The 13,815-nt window shown below is 46.5% G+C and overlaps 2 protein-coding genes across 7 annotated transcripts in view; one reads left to right on the plus strand and one right to left on the minus strand.

Annotated features, from left to right (window-relative positions):
- Positions 1-11,713, minus strand: part of LOC129213207 (bMERB domain-containing protein 1) — a 73,508-nt gene extending 61,795 nt beyond the window's left edge. The window contains exons 1-5 of one of the 6 annotated variants that reach the window (XM_054842842.1): positions 9,799-11,546; positions 7,855-7,925; positions 6,596-6,625; positions 6,291-6,429; positions 2,078-2,119 (exon numbers count right to left, since the gene is read on the minus strand). In XM_054842842.1, the coding sequence (XP_054698817.1) occupies positions 2,109-2,119; positions 6,291-6,429; positions 6,596-6,625; positions 7,855-7,925; positions 9,799-10,444 (897 nt within the window). In that variant the 5' untranslated portion in view covers positions 10,445-11,546 and the 3' untranslated portion in view covers positions 2,078-2,108. Of the gene's footprint in view, positions 1-2,077; positions 2,120-2,142; positions 5,485-6,290; positions 6,430-6,595; positions 6,626-7,854; positions 7,926-9,798; positions 11,547-11,585 lie in introns of those variants that run through there. The other 5 variants (XM_054842841.1, XM_054842844.1, XM_054842843.1 and 2 more) reach the window with 5 other exon arrangements.
- Positions 11,714-11,806: 93 nt separating this feature from the next.
- Positions 11,807-13,815, plus strand: part of PDXDC1 (pyridoxal dependent decarboxylase domain containing 1) — a 32,502-nt gene continuing 30,493 nt past the window's right edge. Inside the window, exon 1 of the mRNA XM_054842834.1 lies at positions 11,807-11,965. Coding sequence (XP_054698809.1) covers positions 11,945-11,965 — 21 coding nt within the window. The 5' untranslated portion in view covers positions 11,807-11,944. The remainder of the gene's footprint in view (positions 11,966-13,815) is intronic.

The raw sequence follows: 13,815 nt of genomic DNA on the forward strand, positions 1-13,815 counted from the left end.
CGCACATATTAAGTGCACATCTTACAGCAAGGTACTTTTATACTAACTCCAGGCAGGAATGTCGTAACTTAATTTACCCTGCCACCAAATTATACCCTATAAAAGGACACACAATTCAGAATGAAGCTGTCACTTCCTCCACAGATAAAGGATCTCATATGGTGTAGGACTTTGTGTGCATGGTTTGTGAGTCCATATGAGCCAAACACTGTATTTATCACAGCCATCTGAGTGCTTATGTATTTTACTTCTGTTGTAACTGGATAAAGTACAGTAACAGAACTGGAAACAGCATATTCCCACTCTCCTTGTATCTCTGGTGACTGAACTACCTACTAGGCTATATATTCACGCTCACTCTTGGTCTGTCCTTGATTCGATCAGTCTTGACAACATAAAATGAAGAGTGACTGCATCTAGATCCCATATTTACAGTCTTCTCCTCGCAGAGGGGAGCATTTGCATAGGTGTCCCACATTCCATCACTTCTAAAATCCACGAGTGCGTGCACAGACTCTGACCTGCTGTCCTTTTTCCCCAATGTTTTACAGCCCCACTTCACAACTGGCTTTCCCTGAATGTAGCATACAGAAAGGCCTCTTCTTTGGTTTCTGAAGTTCTCTCATGTACCTACTGCTACAGCAGAACTGTCCTTCACAGTGTTTTTTCCAAACGTACTCCACACCTCCTTAGCCTTTTCTGGTGCTGAGACTTCTCTCAGCACAAAAGCCTGTAATTGTTACCAGCGTTGCATAGAGGGGAATGATGCATGTTACTATACTCTTTGCAATGAAGTCTGTTTTTCTATCTGGATATATGGTGCAAGCCTTTCGGGTACTGCAACATTAAATGAATAAACTGCAAAAAATGGAAGGCAGTGTTTGTTAGGGTGGACAATGCTGAAGAGCATAATCTGCATTCTTTGTTCTTGTTTAAAATAATGGATGACAGTAACCTTGATCATTGTGGACTGACAACTGAATGTGAATTCTCAGTGCAACTTTGAAATTAAGGGAGCACAAGCAGTCTTTCGCTGCTTAAACACAGGAATATTAAGCAGAAGTAGAAAAAATATTACCTATGTGAAACATACGTGAAATGGTCAACGGGATTAATCTTTACAGCGTTACTGTCTACATTTCAAATTAGAGGTTGCACAGCAAAAAAGGGTTCACAAAAGAGCTTGAAGAATCATTTAGCGAGGGGTTAACACAGCTAAACCTCCTGCAGTTTATCCAAGGAATAAACAAAAACTCTAACAGTTTACCACTAAATGCATACAGAAGGCTTTGACTGCTGCACCAACTCTTAAGTCTTGTCAGAAAGGGAATAACAATCTCTTATCAGAACGTTAAGGCTAGATTGATTTAGATAGGTGATAAAATTCATAAAAATACATAAATAATTTCTTAAGATCCTCCATTACTTGATGTCTTTGGATGCATTTCTAAAAGATGCCGTGAGACTCAACATCACTGGTTTGATTTAGGAAACACTCTTTGCTTTGCAGTACGCAAGGATTCAGACTGGATGATCTTTTTTGTCCCTGTTGGCCACGAAGTCTACAAAACAGAATTTTTCAACTTGAAACCCGTCCATAAAGCTTCCTCCTCATTCTAAATATACAAGAAGTTACAGCAGGGAATGGAGGTGGCGTCTCTCTTCCAGTTGTGGAATACATTACTCCCTTCAGTCTCAACTCTTCTGAACAGTTTCCTTCCCAGGAGTACCCCACACAAACTACACTGAGGGTAGTTCCCCCTCATGTAAGGACCCCATTGCTAGCCTCTGCTCTCTTTAAAAGGTTTTTGTATCTTTTTCCTACCTGAATTCCTCAGTTCCTTCTGCAAATTATATCATTTTACCTCTTTTCAATAAAAGAGAAATTAAGTCCACTGGCTTCAGTGTAAGGCTTTGAAGATGGGAGTTCTGTTCTGAACTTGTTCAGAAGTGGCAGATGACTCAATGTATGTAACTAAAGGGAGTGAATAATCCCTGCTTACCTTTTACTCTGCTGCTGTGTTAAGGTCTATCACATCGAATTGCGCTTTTTGCTGCGTGTAGTCCATGAAGATCCCAGAAGAACTTTGCAAAAGACCTGGCTTTGTTTATACACGCGCTAGTTAAAGACAGAGCCAAAGAACAGCATTTAATGTTTATTAAGCCTTTGCAAAAACACAGACCTTTTCCAGTCAACTTGATATTCATTATTTTGGTCAAATGCAAGTATTTCTTGCACATCTCACTGGATTGGCACTAGCAGCAGACGCAGCATCACAAGCAGAAAGCATTGGCACTTACAGTAGAGAGTCAGAAGGCTGAAGCTGCATAGATTTCAAGGGTTGTGCTATACAGAGAACTTAACGTATCAGATATGGTAACAAACTACAGGCAGTTTCACCTTCACTGCAGTATGAAACTGGTTATTTTATGCTGTGTTACTGGATGGTTGCTTCTGGTGTGAAAAAGACAGAGGCCTTCTAGTGAATTCTCCAAGCCTAGAAGGGTGTATTTCGCATACCAGTAAGCACAGGAGGTACATTTGCATAAAAGATTAGCAGTAGAAAAATACATTTTGAAATTCTCATTTTATCAAATTCAGACTCTACATCTCCAGAGCTATCCAGAATAACACGAAGCTGGAATTGCACCCGATATAAATGTCTTCTCATCCCATTTGCTTGTAGGGGACTCATGACATGAAAGTGTCACCTGAATGCATGCCTAGTAGCTATTGGCAGCGTGTTCCCTCCTTCCTGAGCACCTACGTGATGTATAATTCTGTTCATCTTTCTGGTTAGGGAAATCTGCGTGTTCAGCTGGCAGCAAGATCAGTGCAATTCCTTAAAATAGGGATAAAGCCCATACGACCTGTTTTGAAAGGTGGGTGCAGAGACATTGGGACAAGTCTCACTCATCTTTTTTTCTTTTTTTTTTCTTTTTTTAAGAAGTTACTGAATTACTAGAAGGATCAAACAAAAGTTTATGTATGTGTTATGTTATGGACTAGATGACCTGGGCTGGACATCCGGAGGTCCTTTCCAGCCTCAACCATTCTGTTATTCTGTGAAATTCATCTTCTAAGCCAAAAAAAAAGTCAAGAAACAATAAAGTCTCTAACAACTAAGGGGTTAGGTCCTCAGACTAAATTGACAGAGACAGAAAATCTTTAGAAGGTGCATTAATTTATGCACACTGAGAACCTGTCCCAACACAGCTTCACAGTTTTGTATTATGTGGGTCTGAACTGCTGGTAAGACCAACCAGTGCTTGTAATTAAAAAGAAAAAAAGAAGTTTATTTGACAAGGGACTTGGTTTACCTAACTGTCAAGTATCTTAACATGAGAAACAGAGGAAGTGAATGGATTATGCAGAATCAAAAGTTTACTGAAATATAAGAGCTACAGGCTTCCATTACATGAAAGAACTGTAATTCAAGTAATAGAAATATGGAGAGAAACCCTGAAGCCCGCAGTCAGAGAAACTTGAAGACAAAGCAGGATTTAGCTCAAATTCCTAAGCAAAAAGCTAGCAGCACAAAAGCATACAGCAATAAAGCAGAGCTTGTAAAAGCTTTTAAGCTGTTTAAAATAAAAGATGGATCTTCCATTCATTAAATACTCCTGCTGAAGAAAAGCATCAGCACTATATAGATCATGAGAATAGTTTTAATTTCTTGATTCACCTGGAGATTAAGTTTTACCAACTATACCCATGCAGAAATATTCTTTGCACTGAGTTGCAGCAGAACATCGCATACTGCTTACAGCAAACACCACCATTTCACTGTTTCACTGTCCTTGTAATGTCATTATTTTCCAGTTCCCTTCTCCAAGTGAATTCTATTAATCATTAAACACTTAAGGCACAAACAGAAATAAAAATAAATAGCAACTTTAAAAAAAAGTCAAATATTTAATTAGCACATCCTATCTGAAACTCTTAAGTCTCATAGACTTTAAAACACTATTCTGATCCTAAAACTGTCAACAGAAAAAACACTACTGACATTGCTGCTTTATCCTGAGGACTTTATATGCACATGAACACTTTAACAGCTATAGCTGTCTGAAACATCTATTCACTCATCTTTCATTTTTTAAACAGACAGATAAAATGCAGTTAGTTCCTCTGTAGATTTCTACTCTTCCTGGGATGTCCAGCATCAGGACCACCCAATCCACACCGTGGGATTCACGCAGCAACACCCACTACATTGCTCCCACAGGGACATGTAAGATAGACCTGAAGCAGGGGAATTCAACTCACCAAACAGGAGCATCTAGAGTGAAGGTAACTAGACAGCAGTCAGTCACCTGAGACTCTCTGGTACTGGTGGAAAAAAAATAGACACTCGCAGTGCACAATCCACCATACCCTAAACTAGACGTCTAAAACTGCCTATTTTCCTCCGCTGGCTGTAAACAGAGCTTAAACTGGTTAACAGAGCTTAAACTGGTTAGCCCAGTTGCAGATGTCCACACTACAGATGTCAAAAGCTAATTAAAATGAATTCCACCTTAAGATCATAGGCTGGCATCCTCTTCCAGGTCTGCCTGGGCAGCTGAAGATGGAATGCAAGTGACCTGTCTATCCTGAGCGGGAAGCTACCTCCTCCACCTGCCTGCCAGCAAAACAGACTGCAGAAGCAGCCCCTCCGCCACTGAGCCTCCTCCCACCCACTGCAGTTCTGTACTCAAAGCTGTACAGGTACCCTGCATTGCTCCTGACCACTGGGCTATGCTAAACAAGTGGATTTGACCTGGAATAGATTGGGCAGCGCTCGTATGATCACTTTTCCTGTCCGAGCTAAGCAGCATTGGGCTCCCACAGCCACAAAGAATTGTACGCAATATATTAAGTAGTACAGCTGCTGGCCAAAGGAATGTATGTTTGTAGCCTAAGTAGGCTTTGGTTTACTATTTAGACAAGACTGAGGAATTCAGACATTCCTCAAAGTGGTTCATTATTATCATAACAAAGAGGGTTGAGTCTTCTCTTTACAATCATCATACAGATACTGTTTCAAGCTTACAATTTAGTAACTTCAAGGCATAAAAACCCATTCTAATAAACCAAGGGCTTGTTTACTGGTCTGATTTCAACTTACTGCAATCACAGAAATTTGCACAGTTCCTGTTCTGAGATATATATGCACATTTAAAAAAATATCGATGAGCACACCTGCATCCAGACCTGACCCCCAGTTGACAAAGCAGATCTATAATTAATTTGCACCTTTTCCTAGTGTCCTATGTGTAGTTACCCAGTGTCTTTTATGAATAGGAATGTTTAAAAGCCATTTGAAGAAGAAATGGAAGTTTCTTACACATAGCTGGATTGTTTTGAGATGGATTCTGGCACTCACATTACCTTCCTTCCCATGCTTTCTCTTCAAAATCTTAACTATATCTTGAACATAATGAAACAGTAGAAAAGAGCGAAGGTGGCAAGACTCCGATGTACTCTTCAGTACTCTGACCCTTGAGGGGCAAAGGAAGCAGTCGTTGACACACAGAACAAAAGCTCAGTGCAGTGTTTAGTTAGGTTCCTTCTGGCAGGAGCTGCTTATCACTGATGCTTCCCCCAAGCGTCAATATGCAGCATCCCCCCCAAAGAACTCTGACCAAAGTTAGTTATCTTTATTCTTCCAGTTAAGATAAAAGATGTACAAATATATTTCAGGTTTGTATATTCTATGAAATAATTCATTTGCTATATAGATTTTCACGTAGCATAAAGCAAGTCTGCACCTATAGAGAAGCGGTCCCTACAAACACAGCACTTTTTTCTCTGAATAAGATTCAATGCCACCTGTTAGATAAGAAACCGTTACATTTTGTTCTGCAAAAGCAATCTTGCACTGATAACAATTGTCAAGTCCGACAACTGATGATTTAATGTTCTATTATCCTTTTTCTAACAAGTTGCTTGAAAATTAAATTACAGTTAATATTTCTCCCCAGTGAGGCAGTCTGACATGATGTGCAAATGCTTACGTTGCCCTGTAAGTCAGTTGTTCCCAGAAGAGATGGGCTGGCAGCATGATAATAATTAAATGCCAATATACAATTGGCCTCTTTTATGAAAAATAAACAGGCACAAAGACAAACTGTTCCACTGCTTATACTAACCACCAAATGGTGAGATGACTGTTTATTTTAAACACAGCAATGAGGCTGCAGTGTGGTTTACTGACTTTGATAAACTCAGTTTAACAATTTAGAATGTGTTCAGAACTAAAGTTCTTATTTCTCTGATGATTCTTCATCTGCATTGACCTTCTCACCTTGGAGCCACAGAAATGCTGACTTTGCTGTGCCATCTCCACTCTGTTGGGAAAAGCAAATGAAGGTAGCCCAGACAAAGCCACAGAGCCCAGTGTAAGCTGTTCGCAGGTGAACAGGGACCAAAATGAAGTTTGACAGCTGTGTTGGAAGGAGAGAGAGCTCCGTTAGTGCTCCAGGCATCGTTAGGCCTTACACCTACGCACCCAACAACTCCACTGACTTCTTGCTGGGTCAGACATACTACAAATGCATCAGACCAGGTTTTATGAGAAAGGAAGGCTCACTGAGTTACCCAGAAACTCACCTGCACAAAAGGCCAGTACATCAGCCCCGTCTGAAATGAAAATGAATCAGTTGTTATTCGTACGGATTTCAATCACATAGATTCATTTTTTCTTACCACATTTAGCGAAGACTGAAACATAGTTGAGTAAAGTTAATAAAAGCTATTAAATTGTATATTAAGTTGCTTAACTTAGAGGTTGCAATATTAAACTTTTAATCATCTTCATGTGCCTCTATGCTAGGAGTTTCTCAAACACATTATTCTAACTCATTTTAAATACAAAACTCTAAGCACAGTTAAGTCTTCATAGTCACCTGACACCAGATACATAAGCACATCTACCAGATGGGTGAACAAATGTTTAGATATGTGAACATTTGTTTCAGCTGTGAATGAAAAATACCACTGAATGCTATTTATTTCACACTTGCAATGCTCCTTCTACTTACTCATGTATGTAAGGCTTTTTTGCAAAAATCAATGGATAATTTACTCACAGAACATAAGGTCAATAAAAACCTTATGCTTTGATAGGATATAGTGGGCACTGTTTTTAGAATCATCCTCCATAGGACTAAAAATAATCCTTTTCTATTCTACCTATATAGTTCCACAGTGCGAAGAGAAATTCACGTTGCATCACACTTTCTCCTTCTATTATATTTTTTCTGCTAATCTGTCTGTCTTCTTGCACCTGAGAAATCTTTAAAATTCTTAATTTACTCAGCTCTGAGGTAGCACAGATATTTTTTTCCTGTGCATGTAGAAATGCAAACCAAACCCAGCTATTTATACCAAAGTCGTCTTAAAATGAGGGACTGTGTTTCAGAAAGTGAGAAGACTGTCACTGAAAAGTACAGGCTGAAAATGATTCCTAAAAAAAGATGTCTCCCTAACTAATGATTTTAACAGGTGTTGATGTAAGTGTTGCCAGCGGCATTACTAACTAAGCACTGGTGTGTGGGTACTTCTTCAGATAAAAGGCAGTACAGTCTTAATCAGCATTGCGTTGTGGGGCTCTCATTCAGACAGAGCTGGGTGCAAGTGTTATGTACACAAACGCTGCATGTTTTTAAAATGGCATCGTTTCACCCGTCTGGCAGCAGTGCCTGCTCCAGACTACCCTGACTTCAGATAACTGCTGGTACTAAAGCTTCCTCCACATAATCGAATAATGGAGTGAGAGAAAGGCTGTTGGAGGAAGGAATATTTCACATATTTTATCCAATAATATTATGTTTTGCTTAGCTGGGAGCTAAGCGAATTGCTTGCCTCACCTTGTATGTATTCCAAAATTTCTTTTTACAGTCTGAAAAGATGTCCTCTTTCCTCTGAAGGATGCTCATACCTAGTGGCAAAATATTTACAACAATCAGAAAAAAATGCAAAAATGAAACGTTTGCTTTTTTCAATGATATCCCAAACTCTTCACAAAATATATTACAATAGCTTTGAAAGAAAAGCTGATACTATTACAAAGAAAAAATACCATTCCAGCTGCCTACTAGTGCTACATCGTATTTCCTCATCTATCAACTTGGCGCTCAGTGCTGACACCACAGATCAACTGGAATATACTGTATAGGTCAAAAGGGCACCATTTTTGTTTTTAATTTCAGCCATAATCAACATGTGATTTTTTTACCTTCACAAATATCCACATCAAATCCAAATTCTAGATTGGCAAGCAGAACAGTTTCAAAACCTACTTGTTTAACCCTCCACATACAGCGTTCCAAAATTTTAAATAAATTCTAGTTGATCCAAACTCCTCTTGATTCTAGGACAACACAACCTCCCAGGTGGAATGACTTGAAATTGCATATTAGACACATGCAAACTGGAAATACAGTAACCGGATGAATCCCCATCACACAAAATATCACTTAAAGGGTTCAAAATAATAAACCCTTTAAATGGTATTTCATGTGATGAGAATATTCAGGTGCCAAATTAAGACTACATCTTTCTGAGAGATGCAGCAGCTCTTCAAGCATCACCCACCGTCACTGGAAGACGTGACTTATATTAAGCAAAGGTATCAGATGACATGCGTTAACGAATCAATCTAAAATCAAAAGCTACGCGTTTGCGTGTAAGCAGAGGCCCAAAGTTGCGCAGTCCAACTCGGGCATCTCTCCAGGTATTTGCATGCCACGAGGTTACTGGTATCTCTCCACGGATATGTTATCTTGCTATTACATCATACTGCTACCCAATTCAGGGATGTCTACTCTCCTTTTTGTGGTCCTTCAAATCCCTCTGGTCCTTGGGCAATTCTCTGCTCACATTCTGACACAGGCGGATAGAATTTTGAGAGTAAATATCTGATGTTTGGCTTCTCCCTTCATTTCTCTTCAATCACAAACCGCGTGATTTCTCTATCAGGGTCATCAAATGCGGATCTCCCGACACCAGGCAAGAGAGCACCCATCTTGCCTTTCTTCCACGTGAAGTTCAAATTAGATGAGAGCCTTGTTTTACACTACTCTCGCCTATTAATTTTCTTATTCTCTCGTTTATTTTTGAAGTAGATAATAGTCTTCTCTAGTCTCTTCTTAACCGTTAGCTTTCGAGATTATCCATTAGCAGTATGCTGTATTTCTAGATACTCTGACAACAGAAGACAGTACAGTTTATTTGCTGAACTATAGTATTTCCCCGACATTTACAGGTAGTTGTGCTTTGGAGACAGCTGCCGTTGAGAGCCGCGCCGCGCCGCTCGAGCAGACCCTGGTCAGGCGTTCTGGATCCTCTGCCACTCCTTAAAAGCCCCGGGCGCAGCCAAGCCCGGGGCAGCAAGGCCGCCCGGCAGGCAGCCCTCATCCGCGGCCCTGCACTGCCCAGCGGCCCGGCGCCAAGGCGGGCGTGCTCGGGGGGGCGACTGGCCCCTGCGGGTCCCACCACTTCCCCAGTTCCGAGCGCAGCTCCGCCGGCGGCTGCGGCCTTTGCGGGGGCCTTGTGCCGGCTGCACCCCGGCGGGGCCGCAGCACGCAGCGAGCCCGCTGCCTGGGGACCGCGCAGCCCTCCACCGGCGCTTCTGCAGCGCTCACCGCCCGGCAGGCCGGGGGCAACTCGGCCACCCCACCCTATTCGGGGCGAGAAGTCCCGCTCTCCAGCGCCCAGGGAGCGTGCGCCGGGGCTCTCCGCTCGACGCCGCCGGGCCGCCCGCAGCTCGGCAGGCCCGCCCCGCCGCCCCCCAGACGGCCGGCGGCACTCACCCGTGTAGAAGGCGAGGACGGCGACGGGGGCGCCGAGGAGCTGGTCGCAGAGCACCTTGCCGAGGACGGCGGGCGGGCGGCGGCCGGGCAGCGCCCGCTCCAGCGCCCGCAGCCACACGTAGCTGAAGTTGCCGTGGAAGGCGAGGGCCACCAGCGCTACGCGCCGCGTCTGCGCCCAGTCGGGCGGCTGCCCCCGCCGCCGCCGCCGCCACAGCTGCTGGGCCGCGTCGCCCGCCGCGAAGAGCCCGCCGTAGAGCAGCACGTTGCAGAGCCAGGGGAAGCGGCGCACCCCGCCGCGCAGCAGCGCCCCGGCCATCGCCCGCCGCCTCTTCCGCCCGCCGCCGCCTCCTGCTCGCGGGCCCGCCCGCCACCGCCCTCGCCATCTCTGCGGTCCCCGCTCCCCCTCGGGGCTACCCCGCCCGGGGTGCCACCTCCGCCGCGCCTGCTCCCGCCCCTGCCGGGGAAGGCCGGCACCCAGGGCCTGCCCAGTGCTCGGCCTCCCCGCGGCCACGCCGGTCTCCGGTGGGCCCGCGGGTGATCGCTGGGTACCCGGTCTCGAGCTCGTGGGGTTATTTTTCAGGAGGCTGCGTTTGCTCGGAACAAGTAGGTCACTGTGTCTCCTGCGCTTTGATCTAAGGTGCGCCATGGAGGCAGCATGGCTGCAACAATTATGAGAGGACTGAAAACTAGGCACTGTTCGCTTATTATCTTTTTGGTTATCTCCTTGTTGCTTGCTTACATGACTAGGTTATGGCTTTTTCTTTCCAACTTTGCGGCCTGGTTTCTGTTACCCCACCGAGCAGGGCTGATGCACGCCTGCGGTTCCTTTGCTTGCTCTGCTGTTGAGACAACTGGAGGAGGAGTGCCGAAGCGAGGTGTGTCTGTTCAGGGCACCCACGTACTCAGCTCTGTACAGCAGAGCCCGTGCCGTGAAGCGGACCTGAAGTGCCTGCAGCGAGCTTACAGCTAGGGACACTCGTGTCCGGCGAGGCAGCCCTCGGCCACGGGAGACACCGACCGCGTCCGGGAGCTTCCCCTCGGCCCTGGCAACGGGCTCAGCCTTGACCTAGGGAACCATCTCCAGGCAGGAGGCGGTAGTTCAGTCTGTGTGCCGGTACCCAGAGATGAACGCGTTTGAAACTACCGTGGACTCTTCCAGGAAGGGCTGTGAACGAGCATGGATGCCTTGCAGATGGAAATACACTGGAATTGCAAAGCGGAGCGAGCTGCCCGGTGCGTGGGAGACAGGCGGTGTCCGGGCCGTGAGCTGTCCTTACCGGCCTGTGTCCCAGTACACAGGCTCGGGAAATGCACATCAAGGGCAGCTGCAGGTTGTGCTGTGAAATAATGTAAATGGCGCTAATGGCAAGAGGAATGTGTACCGCAAATAACTCCGGCTGGGAAGAGCAGAAATAAAGCTCTGGAAACCCGGGTTTCACCGCTCCCGCCGCCCCGCCTCCCCCGGGCCACGTCCCCGTGCTCTCCGCCGCGGGAGGCCCCGCTCGGCCCGGCGGGACAGGGCGGCCCATTGCCCGGGACGGGTGTCGCTCGGGCCCCCCCCACTCCCCGAGCCCGGACGAAGCTCGTTCTTCGGGGCTGTGCGGTGTCCCCCTGCGGGACCCGTAGGTAGAGGAAGGGGTTTGGTGTCACCGTACCAGGCCCCTGTAGGCCGGGGTGGCAGCCGGGAGGTTTGTGCAGGACCCGCCCGGGGTACCGGGCCGCCCCCACCCGCCGCCGTGGGGATGCGAACCCGCGACACGGCGGCGGCGCCCCCGCGCAGCTCTCACCTCCCCGCTCCGCTCCCCGGCGGGAGCCGGTGGCCGCCCGGGCCGCGCTCACCGCGCATGCGCCAGTATCTGTCACCTCCCCGGGCCTTCTCGGGACTGTTCCACCAGCTGGGGAGGGGCGGGCGCGTGCGGCGCTCACCTCAGCCCCTGCTGCCGCGGCAGTGCCGCCGCCCCGCGTCCTCCCCGCCTGTCGGCCGCCGTGGTCTCGGCCGCGGGGCGGGCCTGTCGCCGTTCCCTAGGTGAGCGCGTTCCCCGCCCCGCCCGCCGCGGTCTCGTCAGCGCTGCCAGCGTGGAGCCGGCCGGGGCTGAGGCGGAAGTGCCCGGCGGGGAGGCGGTGCGCACCGGGGGCCCCGCCGGCTATGGACGCCTCTCTGGAGAAGGTCTGCGGGGCGCACCGGGGCGGGGGCGACCCGGGGGTTCGGGGCACCTGCGGGCGGGGCGGCGCTGAGGCGCGGCGGGCTCTGAGGGGCGAGCAGGCCCCGGCGGCCGCGTCGCTGGCGGGGCGGTGGAGCCGTGCCCCGGGGCCCGGTGCGGCTGTGTCGCGGTTCCGCGGGGAGTGGGGGGCTGCGCCACACGGGCCCGCGTCAACTTTGTGTCGGGAAGCCTTGGGTGGGCAGCGAAGCCACGGGCGTGCCCGCTCCCCGGCCGCCGCGCCGGGCCGTCGTGGGCTGTGTGCGCGTCCGTGCGTGTGTCCCGGATCTGTAAAAGTCGGAATAACTATCGGGAAGGGCTGCTTTAGGAACGGGGTGTGTGTGTTTGCTTTCCTGAAAAGAAGATGGAGCTTATTTCCTGGGAACGTTACCCTTCAGCAGGGTAGTAGAGAAAATATATTTGACTTTTTTTTTTTTTTTAACCTTATACTGAAGGTGTTTGCAGCCCTGTGTTTGCTCTCTTCTGTCCAATGTACTATACAAAGCAAATATTGATTCTGTAATGCCATAAGTGACTGACAAAACTTATTTTGCCTTTGTCACTGTGAGTCAGTCAGAATCTGGCACAGTGATCTGGGACCTGCCACACTTCTGCTGGCTTGGTGGCACCTGCCGCGCTTCAGAGGGTCTGCCCCAGAAGTGAGGATGGCAGGGCTGCTCCTGCGTAGCCTGTCGCTAGTACCGACTGTCTTCCAGGACAAGCGTGCGTTTGGAATAATTTCTACTTTATGTGCTTAAGAGGTGTCAAAGCATCCTTCCCCTTGCCTCACGTACGATACGCAGCCCATTCAGTAATCTTTGGAATTGGCTACAGAAGTTCAAATGGGATGTGCTCTAGTGAAATGAATAGTGAGGGAATTCAGGAGGTACCTTTCTGATGTGGTTAATGAGTTGGTAGCAAAATGGTTTGATGTGTTCCAATCCACGCGAAGAATAGTGTTAAAGAGTATTTGGTAGCCTTTAAAAGCTTAAGTTCTTTACTAGTGCTGACAAAAGTTACAGTGTCGGCTGCTTGTTTTGAAAAGTTTTGATTACTGAAGTAAAACTTAATTAAAGACCATATTCCAAACTAGTATATTCATCAACTGGACTCGAGCAGAATAATGGTGTAGTAGGCAGTTATTTAAAGAAGGCACATCAGTGCAGGGCAAGTGATTGTCCTGTGGTACTGACAGAGTCCTTAGAAACTTTGTTTGATAGTTCATCATAAGATGAATAAAACCACCATAGGCATAGTCTATAATGGTGAGAGCCCTACAAAAACTTGCATATCTGACTTTTCAATATACGCAGATAGGTAGACGTGTATAAAGAGTTATTGTTTGGTTCACTACTTCTCTTATTGATCATGGCTTTTTTCCCTATGTATGATAAAAGCTGTAATCCTCTGTATAATAACCTACCACGAGACAATTATTGTCTTTAGCCACTTAGCAGTTAGTGTTCTCCTTGAAATAATCTTTGGTTAGGAATGTTGTAAATAGGTACAACCTGCACTTTATCTAGTCTGAAGCATGATATATAAGAAGTCTTCTCCCTAAATAAATTTGAAATTCATCTAAGTTGGGATATCTTTATCCTCGGAGAATGTGTGTCCGCTTACCTTGTGCTTACTTAAGCACTATCATAATGCATCTGAGACTGTCTTTTGCTTGAATCATGGATTGTCTCGTCCTCATGTATTTATACACGTAGCTTATTGGGATGTCGATGATAAGTATTTTTTACTTGTATTAAAATTTGTCAAAATTTTGTATTTTTCATGACAAAGCAGGCATTTTGGTAGAATAACCTAAGTA

This window comes from Grus americana, chromosome 15, assembly GCF_028858705.1.
Source record: "Grus americana isolate bGruAme1 chromosome 15, bGruAme1.mat, whole genome shotgun sequence".
Classification (NCBI taxonomy): domain Eukaryota; kingdom Metazoa; phylum Chordata; class Aves; order Gruiformes; family Gruidae; genus Grus; species Grus americana.